This window comes from Sporobolomyces koalae, assembly GCF_050403365.1.
Source record: "Sporobolomyces koalae JCM15063 DNA, S_koalae_JCM15063T_v1_ctg2, whole genome shotgun sequence".
In the NCBI taxonomy this organism is placed as follows: Eukaryota; Fungi; Basidiomycota; class Microbotryomycetes; order Sporidiobolales; family Sporidiobolaceae; genus Sporobolomyces; species Sporobolomyces koalae.
The window spans coordinates 731,159-745,764 of NW_027481769.1; the positions used below are offsets into that span (position 1 = coordinate 731,159).

A 14,606-nucleotide genomic window follows, 5' to 3' on the forward strand; every position below is an offset into this window, starting at 1 on the left:
AAGGATTCGGGATGGCGCGTTCGAGCTGCGAGCGACCTTGTTGGCACTGTCCTGACTTGTCAAACTTGGCACTGAGTCGACACTTGATCCGAACGGCAGTCGTAAACTTCTTGATTCGAGGAGAGGATAAGCAATTGATTGCACAGCTGCGGCGCGCCTGTACGTGCTCCACTATCTCAACGACTAGCTCAATTGCTGTAGATCTTCACGCATCAAAAGCAGCTTTGTGAAATCAGATCGAGACTACTGATATTTCGCAGATCCAAGAAGGGTTGGTTGCATCGGCAAGAATGGGTCCTATCTCGCACAGCAAAGGTAGTCGCAAGAAAGAGGAAGTCCGGGCGAGAATTTCGCAGAATACGAGCAATGGGGGATCCAAGAATAAGAAGCACAGCGAAGGGAGAGATAAAAAGCGTCCGAGTGGACTAGATAGTGTATACAGATCGCTTGTTACCAGGCGAGCGTTTTCGTTTCGATTCTTAGGTTTCATCGACGATGATAGGGATTATCCATAGGCGGAGGCGGGTATCGTGGAGGTGAAGCAGGTCGACCATAGCCAGCTCCGGGCGGGGGAGGTCCACGGCTCGAGTAGTAGTCGCCGTTCGAAGGAGGGGGACCGCCGTACGGTCCGCCGCGACGAGGAGACAAGGATCGCCGACGTTCGCTTCTGTTTGTTCACGCCAACCGTTAGTAGTGTGCGCCAGTCTGGAAGTCATGTGCGAGTAGCCTCACCTTGGAGAGCGACCATTGTATGGGCCGTCGGGTCGCCCTCGATCATCCCGCGACGGATAAGGCGCGTACCGTCCTCCCCCGCCTCGCTCTTCTCGGGGGTCATAGGCACCTGGTAGAGGGCCGTCGACCGGAGGGTGCCCCATTCGCGCGTACGGGTCGATCGGACCGCCGTACGGGGGACGACCGTCATGCGGCGGAAGAGGTCCACCGCGGTCGTAATGTGCTGGGGCCATCACGGGCGATCGACCCGGTGGCGGCCCGTAGCGATCGGCGTAGGGGTCGACGCGACTGGCGCCTGGAGGCGGATGGCGTCCAGCGGGAGAATAAGGGGGCCGGTCGAAGGGCGGAGGCACAGGGTAACCCCCTCCAGCGACGGGGGCTGGTGGTGGCGGGTATCCCGGATAGCTGTCCCGAGGAGGCGGGCGGCCGTAGTAGGGATCGGGACCACGCCCACCATACACTGGTGGTGGTGGCGCGCCGTACGGAGCAGGAGCAGGATTGTACGGCGGTCGGTCGAATGGTGGCGGATCGTAGCGAGGGGGGTATCCGGCGGGCGGACCATGGGCCAGAGGGGCGCGGTCCATAGGCGGTCGGTCCATAGGAGGGCGATCCATAGGGGGGCGACCCATAGGGGGGCGATCCATCGGTGGACCACTAGGCCCTCTCGGTTCACCTCTGCAAGAATCAGCCCGAGCGTCAGTCACAATCGCGCATTGAGCGAGCGTCAGGAAATCAACAGACTTGGGAGGGCTACGAGGAGCAAGAGCGACAATACAAGACAAGGATCAGGAACTGCTGTACGTGATTGTAACACCGCCCATGGCGAATGACGGCCTGCTGAATCCGAAAGACGCACCCGTTGATCCACATGGGTTTGCGGACATCCGAGGGTCGATCACTGCCGGGAGGATTTCGCTGAGGGAACTTGTCCGAGTCAGGACATTCACGAGCCCAGTGGTCGTGCGAGCCACAAACGAAGCAACCCCCGGCGTTTACTCCAGGTGTACCGTTGCTGCTAGACGACGGCGGTGGCACGCTCGATCTATAAGGTGGAACGGGCGGTTCCGAGCCTTTGCCAGTAGACGGCGCACGAGCTAGCGAGAGTTCAACCTTGATCTGAGCACCGAGAAAGTGACCCTCGTGGTACTTGGCCACAGCTTCTTGAGCGTGCGCTGGATCGGTGTATTCCTGTATGCGCGGGACAAGAGAGCACGCGAGAGACGAAGTCGAGGTGAGAATGCGGACAGCTTGAAAGGCAGCTGGCCGTGTGCCGCACGTGCTGCAATATCTCCGCCAGAGACCGCGCAGCCTTTCGCGAGGACAGAGCAACCAAGCAGATGGAAGATGGCCGACGGCACACGCACAACGTCGAGAGGGAGGACGACTTACGACGAAACCAAAGCCGCGCTTGAGGGTGCAGGTGCAGGGCCCGATCTGACCGAAACAGTCCTCCAAGTCTGCGAGCGTAGCCGTGTCGGGCAATCCACCAACCCACAGCTTCGAAGGGTGGTAGCCGCCGATCAAGAGGGCACCTGCAGCGGTTCTCCTACCGGGAGCAGCGTCGACCCAACCACGTTCTGTCATGACCAGGACGCGCGAGAGAGACTAGTAAGGGGCGAGACAGAGAAAGCGCGCGCGCGTGAGACGAGGCGAGGGTCGATCGAGTCGCACGAACGAAAACCGAGAAACCGAGGGAGGGTGAGGCTGCGGGCGGCGCGGTGGAGACCAGGCGGAGGCACTCAAGGCAAGCTGCGCAGATCAAGAGCCACTCGAGAAGGCGTTCGCACAGGCCAAGCGTCGGACTGCGGGAAGAGTGAGATGGAAGGAAGGAGAGCTCGCAGACGCCTCTCCTTCTCGAATCTCTCGAGCCAGACAGTCATGGCCGCACCGTCACTCTGGGGTACTGCAGCAGCTGTGGGCGTAGCTTCGGGATTGATCGGCTACGTAGGGCACCTCCTCGATTCCCGCTCGAGCCCATGTATGCGAGGCTGAATGATCTACTGCACCGCAGTTTGTCGGAGTCGGATCGACTCTACCGATCACTGCGAGTGACTTTCCGGTCGTTGTCGTCGAGGCTCGCGTGCTCACGTACATCTTCGAAAACAGCGCTCGATCGACAAGGGCAAGCAAAAGGCGGAAGTGGACGATTCTGACTATGAAACGGAATCCGAGGACGGTGACGACGACGAACTCAAGACAGTCAAGGCAGAAGGCGACGAGCCCTGCAAGCTCGTGGGTCGCAAACCTCGCCTGACAAGCCACCGGCGTCGCCTCAGGCGCTAACATTTTCTCCCGTCATAGGTCCTCGTCGTGCGCACCGACTTGAACATGAACAAGGGCAAAATCGCTGCTCAATGCGGGCATGTCACGCTTTTTGCTCTGTTCGAGAGCTCGTTCGTCTGACCGTCTCGCACACGCATCGCAGTCACGCCACTCTCGCCTGCTACAAGAGCTTGAACCGCTCGAATCCGAACGTGAGTGAGAATTCTCCAACCGGTCCTGAATTCCCGAGCTAACCCGGGCTGTTGCCTGATCTGCTACAGCTCATCAAGCACTGGGAGCGAACAGGGTGAATTCCAGATCATCCTGTGTTATTCGATCCGTATGAATGTTGCTGACTCTTTATGTGAGGAAACCAGACAAGCGAAAATCGCCGTCAAGTGCGATTCCGAGGACGAACTCCTCATGCTCCAGGCGACAGCCCAATCGCTCGGGATTTGCGCCCGTTCGATTCAGGATGCGTGAGTCGCTGGCAAGCATTCATGTGAGCTTGTTTCTGTAGCTGACCTCGTGTTTGCTTGCTTCGACAGCGGACGAACGCAGGTCGCTGCAGGCAGCACGACCGTTCTCGGTATCGGACCTGCCCCAGTCCGACTCGTCAACCAAGTCACCGGCAACCTCAAACTCTTGTAAATCTCGAGCTTACACGGAAAAATATCCCTGAAATGCAAACGTTCTCCCTGATTTACTCGCTGCTTTGTTTACAGAAGAGACATGTCCACGATGGCGAGACGGCTGCGAAGATAGCGAGACTCGCCTGTTGTGTCGGCCGAGAATACGAACTGCTCAAGCTTGAGCCCGCGAGGCCTCGAGCCCAGCTCGTTCGTCCGCGGCGACCTCACGGACTCACAGACCCTCTTTTCTACGACACGAGCCTTTCACATTCGTGCCCTCTCTCTTCTTTCTCTACATCCCTCTCCCTCTTGCGACAAGGATGCCTCGTACAGAATCTCGTGACCGTCATGACGATTTCCTGAGCGAATCAGACCTCTCGTCTTCATCCTCCTCCTCCGCTTCAGAAGGAACCCAGGCGAAAGGTTCTCGCACTGGATCGTACCGTGATGATCTGACCACGACTGGACCTGCCGCGCCGACAGGGTACACCAAGACGGTGACGGTCCGACATGCGAGTGATACGGACGAATCGAGTCCTGACGAAGACGAGGAAAAGTTGATTGGAGAGATGATGCAGAAGAACCGAAAGAAGAAACAGGACAGGAAGACTAGGAAGACCTGGACTATGAGGAGTGGACCTGGTGATCCGGTTCAATACGTGAGCTATAATCATGGCCCTCGATGTTTTTCGCCTGAGATTATAATCGTACTCTACCCACGCTTCGAAACAGAGTACGACTGGCGGAGGAAGCAACAGTAACGGCATGATTGTCGGTTGCGGAATATTCCTCGTAGTCGCGCTCATTCTCGTTGGCCTGGGTTTCCTCGGGTACGGCTTTCTGCTCTTCATACCGTCTCGTCTCGTGGATTCGCTGACGGCCCGCCCCCGGCCCTCCTTCGCAAAACAGCTACCAGAAGGGATGGTTCGAGAGCATTACTGGAGGATCCGCGAGCTCCTCTTTGAGCCCGTCCCTCTCGACTTCTGAATCGACGAGCTCTGGAACCGGTACCGCTACTGGCACTGGAACGTGAGTATGATCTCTCGCTCGTCTTTTTGAATCGCGCTTTTCCACTAGAAAGATCGGCACTGAACGCCGGTTTTGTCGAATTTTATTGACAGTTCAACTGGAACCGAGACTGGAACGTCCGACACGGCCTCGGCGACCAACACGGCCGATACCGTCTCTCCTGGAACGAAATCGAGTTCTACCGGCACTGGAACCGAAACTGGGAGTTCGACAGGAACCGACACTGGCACGAAAACTGGTACCGGAACTGAAACGGGTGCTGCTGCCGATGCGACCAAGACGAAAGAAGGTGCTGGAACTGAAACGGGTCAAGCAGGAACTCCGAAAGAGACGGGTGCAGTTGAACCGGGAGCGGAACCTGGAACCCCTAGCAACGGCGAGGAAACTCCTCCTCCTGCAGCGGGAACGCCTCCTCCTGCAGCGGGAACGCCTCCTCCTGTAGGAGCTGCGGTCGTTCCTCCTGAAGGAGCGGGTAGGATGATGAGGAGGATCTTATCGAAGAATCGAACTTGAGAGAATCCCCCATCTTTCTCAACTGCTCGATCACTATGTCTTGTTTCAATTTCTTCCGCTAGGCCATTTCTTACTTGAAAGCTTTGTTTCACACACAAGAGCCCCAAGCCGAACAATTTACGTAGAGGACGCTTTGACAGGAAGAAGAAAGAGACAACAGAGATAGAATGCTACTGCTACAGAAACCTACAACCCGGCACGTACCACACCTTCTTGCACCTGGAGACGTTGAGACTGTTGTCAGCGCTGCGAGATGACAGGCGGAAGATAGTACGAGGAAAGGCACGTACGCAGACGACGGCGAGACTCCCATCACGCTTGTAGATCCTGCCCTGAACGAGACCCCTGCCATTCTTGGTGACCGGACTCTGCATAAAGAACAACATCCTAGAGAAATCTCCGATCGAGGAGTCAGATTCTTGTGGTCGATCGTTGTCCATTTCGAGGAGCCTGAGGGAGGGAGAGAGAGAAGGGGGACTAACCAATCATCGGCATTGATCTCGTCGTTGTAGAAATACATCGAGTGGTCGAGAGACGCCAACATGCCCAAGCGAGGACGAGTTGAAGACCCAAGTCCCGACGCTCGAGCAGCAGTGCCGATGAAATTGAGACTAGTGTTAAGAGAGCGTGTCCGCTTCGGGTCAACAAGCAGGAAGACTAGCAGATGCAGCTAGAGGTGTTCCAGGGTACTTACTCGGAGGCGTACGCGAGCACGCACTGTGATTGCACATTTCCGCGAACATAGGTTTCATCAACATGCATGGACAATCGGGGAAAAGGAAATTGCTCACCTTTTGGAACGCTGGGTCGTTCACGACGGGCGCTCGCGATCGGAACCAGTACAGTTGTCTGTCAAGTAGCCATGTGAGTTTCAATGATTGGCAAGTGCTTCGAGCAACAACAGGGTAAACTGACTGTTGAGAAGCAGATCGCTCGTAGCTAAAGATGTGACCGATATCTTTCCTGATGACCAGCAGGCAACAAGGGTTGGTCAGCGGTCCTCGGTTTGGTCAAGTCAAGGACAGCACTTGCTTGTCCGTGTTGCGGATTTCAATGCTCGAGAGCTTGCGTTCTTCGATCTGACGCTCGACACTGATCAATTTTGATCGTCAGCATGACTCTATCCCGGCGCAATCGAGAGATATGAGCGAGTTCAAAAGCGGACTAGTCTTTGAGCTTGGAAGGCAAGTTCGAGGCCATCCCGAGCGCCTTCTTCAACACGTCCTCGGTGCTCTCGCACTCTTCCGGTTCGGGGATCTTCTCGCCCATGCGCTTCTCGCGTTCTCGTTCGTCTTCCTCCTCGGTGCGAGTGTACTTGAGGGGCCATCGCGGGAGGCCTAGTTCGCGCACGGGCTGTTTCGGTTCAGGCAACGCGAACGAGCACGTGAGGGTGAAGATCGGGGTGCCGGCTTGGGTCGCGAGGACGGTCCGAGTCGCGTACGATCTACCGTCTCGAAGTCGTTGGACCGAGTACAACACGGGGATGTCGGCGTTGCCAAAGTTGAGAAAGTAGCACTGTCGGAAGGTCGCGAGTGAGGTCAGGTTTTGCGAGCGCGTCGCGGTTTTCAGGGCGAGGGCCGACAGTGTTACGCACGTGGAGCGAGTGGAGACTCTTCTTGGTATCGGCGTCGTCTCGCCGGACCGACTTGGTCGCAGCCCATGCCGCCTCTATTTATTTCGTTGTCGGTGAGCCCCTCTCGCCAGTCAAGCTTGTGAGCGAGGGGGCAAACTCACGTGCAATGATTTGTCCACCAAACACTCCGCGACCTGCTCCGGGCTGTATCGGGATAGTACGAGAGCGTCAAGAGGTGACCGGGTTCAGCAGAAGCGGGATGGTATGTACCTTCCAGAGCTCCTTTGATCGATACAGGTCCCGGTCAATGTCTTCCAAATCCTGTTTCGCACGGTGACGCAAAGTCAGTCACGGCAGGCAGCGCAGCAGGACAAACGGCGTCGGAAGCGAGGTGGAGACGGCGTCCAGCGCAGGGTACACGTACGATCGCCGAGATGATGGATTGTTCCGCCGATGAGGGTGTATAGTCTGCCATGGTTGTGCGAGCAGGAGGTTGAAAGGCAGCGTGCAGAGTTGGTCACAGCGGCGTCGGGTACTCAGTGAGTAATAGCCGGAATTGTCGTCCCGCGTCGCCGGACTCGAGTCTGTTCGAAATCTGCCTGTCGGTCGTGCTCTATCCGGGTTCGGTAGTACCGATCTGATTCAGAGTCGAGTCGGACAAGCGCCGTAGTGTCCGAAGAGAGCAGCGAGTCGCGAGTCGATGCGCGCAGCTGCAACTTTGACCGCTACCACCATGTCGGACTTTACTCTCAACGCGCCGATAGACAGTCTTCCGTGTTCGTTACCATCTCTCTTGGCGTACCCGTGCCATTGCTGACTGCCTTTGTTGGGTGCGTGCAGACTATGACCGCGATCTAGATGACAACCCGAGTACACGGTGCTCTCTTTCCTCTGTCAGAGTTACAAGAGACTGACTTGCGTGTTGCTGTCTAGGTTTGGGACCGCAGATCAACTCGCTCATCGCGGTCGAGCTACGATCTCTCCTGCCCGCGAAACCTTCTTCCAACCCTGCCAACCTCTCTCACCTAGCACCGGCCCGGCCGCTGCCAACCTCGACGACCCATTCACCATTGCTCGCGAATGAGTTGGCGCGCGTGCAAGCAAAGAAACCGATCCAGCCGGGACAAGGACTCGACACGACTCGGTACGCGATGCCGTTCCCACCGGCAGACGAGCAGGACGACCTCGAAGCGTGGGAACGCGCCCACGAGTCGAGTCTCGCTCAGCTCGAACACCAACGCCTTCGATCGATCAATGGCACCTTGTTGCAACAGTTTGGCGCCAACAGTTGGCGCGTGCAAAACTTTGCAGTCGAGAACGCCATCAAGCGTACCGAACAAGAAGCAGAACAAGTCAAACAGACCGCCGAGGACGTCAACCGACGGAGAAAAGCCGACCAGGAAGTCGGAGGGCAAACTTTGAACCGCCTCGAGAAACGGTGGACCGAACTCGTGAGTGGCAACATGCAACTCGAGATTGGCTGCTTTGCACTGTGAGGTCTACATTCCTTCCCTCTCCGACCTCTCAAACCCACGTGCTGACACAAGTGTTTTTCGAATAGCGAGGAGCAACTGGCCGAACTCGAACAACGACATGCTGCCGTCAGACAACGGCTTCAAGCCGCATAGTTCGCTTCTCTCTTGTACATTCTAAAATGGCTCTCTTCGGTCTAGGCGTCGCGTGAATAGACGAGGGGCATTGCATCGTTTGTGCAATATTTTTTGTTCCAACAATTACCCAACAGCCCCCGCATCGCGAGAGCTCTTACTGAGCGAGTTTCGCGAGAGGCTCGTCCTGCAACCGCATGCCAAACCATTCCTTTTTCTGATTCCGAAATCATTCGATGGGGTCTCGTGTTAGCTTGCGGAGACCAGGGAATGGACGAGGAAGAAGGGAAAAATTCCCAAAGTGGATTGGAACGTACATGAACTGCACCCATCCTCCTGTACACTTCTTGTGCATCAACGTTCCAGTCCAAGACTACCCAATCCATCCTTGGAAGTTCGAGTTGTTGACACAATTTGCCCAGGTACCCAAACAAGGCTTTCCCGACTCCTTTCCCCCGCATCTGTTCCGTCACGAACAAATCTTCGAGGTACAACCCTCCCCTACCCGTCCAGGTCGAGAACGTGTAGCTGTCGACATTTCAGAAGAAAATCGAGGTGGGGCCGAGAGAAATATTTGGGGTTCCGGGGATGTAGTCGACAGAAAGTCCAGCGGTCAGCGATCTCTAGTGTACATACGACAACAGATCGATCACAGGCAGAGCGGGACACTTGCAAGTAAACAGCCATCCCGACTGGACTACTGCCTGGTGAACCCGGTTCACCCCCGGCGTACGCCAACACGCACTCGCAGTACTTGCGCCCACCTTTGGTCGCATCGCCAAACAAAGCCTTGTGTAACAAATCTTCGGTCGCTTCGACACTCGAGAGCGGTTCCTTCTCGTAGATCGCGAGCGCCTTGATCAACTCGAGCATGTGAGGCACAGTCGTCGCAGCATTCTCCTCCGTGATCGGGTACAGCGCGTAGGCTTTCTCTGAGGTCAAAGTCATGGCGCGGAAGAGGTGAAGATCGGGAAAGAGTGGAGGATTGTTCGCCAACCTTCCCGACGCCGACGGGTTTAGACGGATTTCAATAAAAAGTCGCCCCGAGTGACGACATTCAGCGCCTCAGAATGAACTCTTTCTCGTCGCGATTGAATCAGATCTCGCTGTATCCGCTCTCTTGACAAGACTGCCAGATGAGTTGGTCAAGGAAATTTGCAATATCAGCGAATTGGCCAGTCTCTATCGCATGCAAAGCTACTCCTGATCGCTTCCCATATCGATCGCAGGCATCATCTCGTCGTCACTGTCATCGTCACTGTCTTTTCCGTCGACGCCACTCGCCTGGACAGTCTTTGTTGTCGTGACCTGTGCTGTCGGTTTGCTGGTGACAGTCTCAGTCGAGAATGACAGGACAGGTGCTGCCGATGGGACTTCTTGCTGATCTACCGGTGCAGTGACTGGTACCGCCAAAGTCGAGAACGAAGACGAAGTGAACGCCGAGCTGGCTTCGACTGGCTTTGAACCAAATGCTGGTGCTTGGAAGGACGAGAATCCTCCTCCTGAACCGTTTGACGCCGTAGCACTCGGAGGAGCGAATGCTGCTGCCGAGAATCCAGCGGCTGCGATCGGTTCAGGTTTCGTAGGTTTGATCTTCTTCTTGTGTACCGAATTCTCCTCTGTGCGTGATCGGTGTTCTACCTCTTCCTGCTCGTCTTGACTCTCGTCGTCACTTTCGTCTTGACGGTATTCCTGGATCGGTTCGTCCTTCCTCCTGAATTCGTCCATCCCTTGTTGCAATTCCCACTCGTCGTTCCCAACCTGTCCCCCTCGTTTCTCGTTCCGCAGTCTTTCGAGGTTCTCGCTCTCGAGCGCGACGGGGTACCTCGGATGACACACCCTGCCAAGTCGGTTCAACCCTTGTAACCCAATCAACCGGACCTCGTCATGGGTCGAATTGACACACGCTTCCCACACTTGCAACGAACGCTCTTCGAGTCCCAACCCTCCAATCTCAAACTCGACGCTCGTAGACAACGCTTTGAGCACGGCAATTCGGAACGGTACAGATTGTTTCGCGATCTCGAGGGGACGATTCGAAGTCGAACTCGAAGAAGGGTAGAACGTTGGAGTTTGGGACGACGAGGCGGAAGAGATCGTTTGGAATGTCGGAGACAACGAGATGTACAGGAGGAGACGGGAAGTCGAGAGCTGAAGCGCGGCCGGCAAGAACTGACTGATCGGCGCACGAAGGAGTCTCTCGAGAGCTAGCGTCATCGTAGGACGTGTCAGCGAAATGTGCGCAGAGTACAGACTACCGAAAAGGGAGGTACGCACTCTCGAGTCCCTTGATAGCGATCTCGAGGTCGCGCTCATCGACTGCTGCACGTTTCTCGACCATACTCTCGGTGGGATCAAAGCTTGTCTTGACTCGCTTGTTCTTCCTTCCCTCCTGCGGCTTCTTGCCGCCTTGTCCCGGTGCTGTCTTTTCGGTGATCGCCGCATTGACGGGTTCGAGCGCGACCGAGGAGATGTCTTCGAGTACAGTGCGCCACACTCGAGACAGAGATTTCGATGCTTCGTTAGGGTCGATGTGAGCCGAGAGAGAGCTGACAAGCAGCGAGTAAGTCGTTGACAGCGCAGGTCTCATAGGTCTGCAACAGAAGCAAGAAGAGAGTCAGCGTCCAGGCACCCCAACAGTCCGACAAAAAGGGAGAACTTGCGATCGGATTTCGTAGGTGCTGAGAGTTCGAGCGACAGTGCCGAGGACCATGTTGGAGAAGCCGACCAGCTGAGTTCCGACACAGAGTCCAAGTTGCGCCAAGATCTGGCATCCAACAATTTGAAGTCTCGGGACGAGCGAGATGACTAGAGTGTGGATCGTTGGGTCTGTACGCTCTTTGACCTGAGGACATTGTTCACGTGGCGTTAGGGTCACTGAAATGATTTATAAACAATCGAGGACGACTGACGGGCATTTCTCGGTTCATTGCGACCAAGCGGGTTCCGAGTTCGACGAGAGCGCCGATCGGAATGCTCACTTGGCCGGCTTTCTCGGTCGCTGGAGTCCTGAGGGTCAGCAAGAGCACTTTGGCGAGCGTCTCGAGACGAGCGAGGGCGGGGAAGGGCGATTCGATATCGGCGAGAGGAGGGAGAGCGAGCGGAGACAAGGTGTGATTCGTCATGTCATCTGCTCGACGGACGCCAATGAGCTTCTCGTACAGTGTTTGATCAGGTCACTTGAAGAGATACTGACCTTCGGCAAAGATGCCTCTTGATACGATCGCGGCGAGCTCGTCACAGGATCCGATCAGGGCTTCGACGCCGGTCTTCCAAGCTTCGCGCAATCCTTCCTTGCCCTTGGGCGCGAGCAAGTAGAGCGATACGAACAAAAGCGATGCGGATTCGCGCAGCGCAGGTGTCGAAGTCGGGTCGCACAACAACGAGAGGGATAGCGTGTGCAGGGCGGGTGACAGAGGTCGCAAGGCGGTAGGGAACAGAGGAATCAGGGTGCACGCGGTCGCGAGCGATGCGAGCTTGACCTGAAAAGAGAGGCCGTGTCAGATCAAAAGCTTTCCGAACGCCTAGCGGTTGTAAGACGTACCTGGCTCGCGGGGGATTCGTTCACAGCTTGGACAAGCGTCGAGACGAATTTCTGAACTGCCTGGGCACCGACGTTCTCGCGCGCCCACTCTGGGTACCAGGTCGACTTGGCGATGATGAGCTTGGTCGTCTCGAGTGCCGACAGGAACAGAGGCAGATCGAGCTTGTGGACGGGCGCTGCGAGAACTTGCTGGCCGGACGTGAGAGCTTGCTTCGAAGCAGCAAGGTAAAGAGTCGGCGAAGACATCAAGGTATGGTGTACGAGCTGGAAGCCGCATGCCCGAACCGATGCCGGGTTGGACGCAGACAGCAGCGAGAGCACTCGGAGCTGCCAGCTAGTTGCGAAGGCGAGGTCAGCATCAAGAAGAACGGAACATGCCCTCGTGCTCAAGCACTCACCGATGCAGCGTCGGACCACCCGTGCCTTCCTCTTGCTCGGTGCGCTCGATCAGGCGCTGAGTTTCAAGTGCCGAGAGAACAAAGTTGAGAGATGAGCCGATCTGCTCGTTCGTCGCCAGCGAGTGGGACAGGAGGTGGTTGAGCATGTTTGTGGCCATCTTGACTGCTCTCAAGGACTTTTTACAGTCGACCAAGCCCGGCACGTGTCGGGCAGGAGCGAGTGGAGCAGAGAGAACGATTGCCGAATTCCTTCTTCGCTCCTTGATCTCACTCAACAGACCGCCTCTCATGTCGGCCTCTTCGTCCTCTGAAACGGAGCCTCAAGCATCAATCTCGCCTCCGCCTGTCGCGCCGCAAGCGCCTGTCAACGATGCGACGTTCAGTTCGATCGGAGTCGAGCCGTTCCTGTGCCGCGCCCTCCAAGCCATGGCCATCCGCAAACCGACACAGGTCCAGGCAGCGTGTATCCCTCCTATCCTTGCCGGCGCAGACTGCATTGGTTCGGCCCAAACGGGTTCCGGTAAAACGATCGCATTCGCTCTCCCGATTCTCCAGCAGCTCGCGAAGGATCCCTATGGCTTCTTTGCCATCGTACTCACGCCGACTCGGTGAGGCGAGATTCCTTGCTTGCCAAATGTCTCGCTATGTCAAGTATATTGACCGCTCCCTACGTTTCCCGTTATTTTCAGTGAGCTCGCATTCCAGATCAGCGAACAGTTTCGTGTGCTAGGTGCAGCCGTCAACCTGCATTCAACGGTAATTGTCGGTGGAATGGACATGATGCACCAGGCGATCGAATTGCGCAAGCGGCCACATGTCCTCATCGCCACTCCGGGTCGATTGGTCGATCTCATCAAGAGCAACCAAGGGGAATGGAGTCTAGGCAAGGTCAAATTCCTTGTAAGTGGATCGTCTCGAGCCGCGCCAGTCGCCGAAACAGGTAATTGACTTGGGGCGTTTGAGAACAGGTTCTCGATGAAGCCGATCGAATTTTGACCCCGACGTTCGCGCCCGAACTGTCATTCATCATTGATCAACTCCCGAAAGAGCGACAAACTCTGCTCTTCACCGCAACCTTGACCGACCCCGTCATGGCATTGCAGAACAAACCTCACACAGATCCTCGCAAACCAAAAGTTTTCACTCACGTCTCTCGAGATATGTAAGCTTATTCGACCGTTCAATCTGTTCATTCTCGTTCACAAGGCTGACCCTTATGGAATTTCTCTCGTCCTCAGGATTACCACGCCAGCCGGCTTGACACAGAAATACATCTTCATCCCCTCCCAGGTCCGCGAAGTGTACCTTGTCTACCTCCTCCTGAACCTGTGCACCCTCACAGGTGCTCAACCTCTGCACTCTGCTCCTCCCGCATCAACCAAATCCGATTCGAAACGGGGAGTCAACCACAACAAGAAACGCACACACCAAGATTCTGAAGACTCGGCGCCTGTCCTCCCTCAAACGATCCTGTTCGTACCGCACTGTCGAACCGCTGCTCTCCTCGATCAGATGTTTGCACAACTCCCGAGCCCAATCCCATGTACATCTCTGCACTCGCATCTCTCGCAACCGGAACGGTTACGATCTCTGTCGCAGTTCCGCCGTCACGCCGTACCCCTGTTGATCGCGACGGATGTCGGTTCGCGAGGATTGGACATTCCTGAAGTTGCAGTCGTGGTCAACTGGGAGGTCCCTCGGGTTCCGGACGATTACGTGCATCGAGTCGGTAGGACGGCTCGTGCTGGTCGAAAAGGAACGAGTGTCACGTTCGTCACCGAGGGAGACGTCGATCTCGTCAAAGCGTTGGAAGATCGGATTGGGACTCAACTCGAAGGATTGGAACTGCCAGAAGAACCCGTGCTTGAATTGCTCAACTCGGTCTCGATCGCGAAGCGAATGGCAAACATGGTACAGTTCTTTTTCTTGACTCCCAACGGGGTATAGAGGTTCGTAGGCAATTCTTGACGTTTGTTTTTCGCCATTCTTTTGACAGGCTCTGCATTCGGAAGGGTTCGGCAGCAAACAGGAGAACAATCGCAAGAAGGCTGGAATCGTGAAAGGCGGCGATTCGAAGCGCAAACAGTCCGAGACGGTCAAAGCTGCGGGCAAAGGGGGCGCGACGCAGAAGAAGAAGAAGGCGAAATCGATAAACGCCAGCGGCAAGATCAAGAAGGTTGGGGGCGATTAAAAGTCGGATCCCGCCCTCAGGTTCAGCCCGGCAGGATTTGCTCTTCCTGTCGTCCTCAAGGAGACACACTCTCTTTCTCTCTCGCCTCGTTGTTGTATGATTGTCTTGCGAGTGCATTTTCCTGT

The 14,606-nt window shown here is 56.1% G+C and overlaps 8 protein-coding genes across 8 annotated transcripts; 4 read left to right on the forward strand and 4 right to left on the reverse strand.

Moving 5' to 3' along the window:
- Positions 1-486: 486 nt before the first annotated feature.
- Positions 487-2,316, reverse strand: JCM15063_005759 (uncharacterized protein; the record flags this gene model as incomplete). Its single annotated transcript, XM_076675980.1, has 4 exons — positions 487-667; positions 733-1,407; positions 1,589-1,920; positions 2,122-2,316. 4 exons carry the CDS (start codon positions 2,314-2,316, stop codon positions 487-489), a joined length of 1,383 nt encoding a protein of 460 aa, XP_076537119.1.
- Positions 2,317-2,610: 294 nt separating this feature from the next.
- Positions 2,611-3,645, forward strand: PTH2 (aminoacyl-tRNA hydrolase; the record flags this gene model as incomplete). The annotated part of the gene is made up of 8 exons (XM_076675981.1): positions 2,611-2,676; positions 2,744-2,791; positions 2,839-2,964; positions 3,034-3,092; positions 3,158-3,206; positions 3,276-3,301; positions 3,372-3,473; positions 3,543-3,645. 8 exons carry the CDS (start codon positions 2,611-2,613, stop codon positions 3,643-3,645), a joined length of 579 nt encoding a protein of 192 aa, XP_076537120.1.
- A 301-nt stretch (positions 3,646-3,946) lies between these two features.
- JCM15063_005761 (uncharacterized protein) lies at positions 3,947-5,168 on the forward strand (the record flags this gene model as incomplete). The annotated part of the gene is made up of 4 exons (XM_076675982.1): positions 3,947-4,285; positions 4,359-4,456; positions 4,536-4,655; positions 4,748-5,168. 4 exons carry the CDS (start codon positions 3,947-3,949, stop codon positions 5,166-5,168), a joined length of 978 nt encoding a protein of 325 aa, XP_076537121.1.
- A 186-nt stretch (positions 5,169-5,354) lies between these two features.
- Positions 5,355-7,216, reverse strand: TES1 (palmitoyl-CoA hydrolase; the record flags this gene model as incomplete). The annotated part of the gene is made up of 12 exons (XM_076675983.1): positions 5,355-5,387; positions 5,459-5,555; positions 5,651-5,779; positions 5,863-5,885; positions 5,960-6,017; positions 6,084-6,131; positions 6,201-6,260; positions 6,334-6,683; positions 6,763-6,836; positions 6,903-6,945; positions 7,012-7,062; positions 7,166-7,216. The coding sequence occupies 12 exons, from the start codon at positions 7,214-7,216 to the stop codon at positions 5,355-5,357; spliced, it is 1,017 nt and encodes a 338-aa protein (XP_076537122.1).
- Positions 7,217-7,474: 258 nt separating this feature from the next.
- On the forward strand, positions 7,475-8,369 carry JCM15063_005763 (pre-mRNA-splicing factor SPF27 family protein; the record flags this gene model as incomplete). The annotated part of the gene is made up of 4 exons (XM_076675984.1): positions 7,475-7,517; positions 7,582-7,611; positions 7,675-8,233; positions 8,303-8,369. The coding sequence occupies 4 exons, from the start codon at positions 7,475-7,477 to the stop codon at positions 8,367-8,369; spliced, it is 699 nt and encodes a 232-aa protein (XP_076537123.1).
- Positions 8,370-8,505: 136 nt separating this feature from the next.
- JCM15063_005764 (GNAT family N-acetyltransferase) lies at positions 8,506-9,296 on the reverse strand (the record flags this gene model as incomplete). Its single annotated transcript, XM_076675985.1, has 3 exons — positions 8,506-8,565; positions 8,666-8,876; positions 9,022-9,296. 3 exons carry the CDS (start codon positions 9,294-9,296, stop codon positions 8,506-8,508), a joined length of 546 nt encoding a protein of 181 aa, XP_076537124.1.
- A 249-nt stretch (positions 9,297-9,545) lies between these two features.
- On the reverse strand, positions 9,546-12,448 carry JCM15063_005765 (uncharacterized protein; the record flags this gene model as incomplete). Its single annotated transcript, XM_076675986.1, has 7 exons — positions 9,546-10,555; positions 10,626-10,942; positions 11,012-11,193; positions 11,261-11,478; positions 11,545-11,830; positions 11,893-12,226; positions 12,291-12,448. The coding sequence occupies 7 exons, from the start codon at positions 12,446-12,448 to the stop codon at positions 9,546-9,548; spliced, it is 2,505 nt and encodes an 834-aa protein (XP_076537125.1).
- A 130-nt stretch (positions 12,449-12,578) lies between these two features.
- DBP8 (ATP-dependent RNA helicase DBP8) lies at positions 12,579-14,481 on the forward strand (the record flags this gene model as incomplete). Its single annotated transcript, XM_076675987.1, has 5 exons — positions 12,579-12,898; positions 12,980-13,190; positions 13,259-13,452; positions 13,529-14,201; positions 14,287-14,481. The coding sequence occupies 5 exons, from the start codon at positions 12,579-12,581 to the stop codon at positions 14,479-14,481; spliced, it is 1,593 nt and encodes a 530-aa protein (XP_076537126.1).
- Between the last annotated feature and the right edge of the window lie 125 nt (positions 14,482-14,606).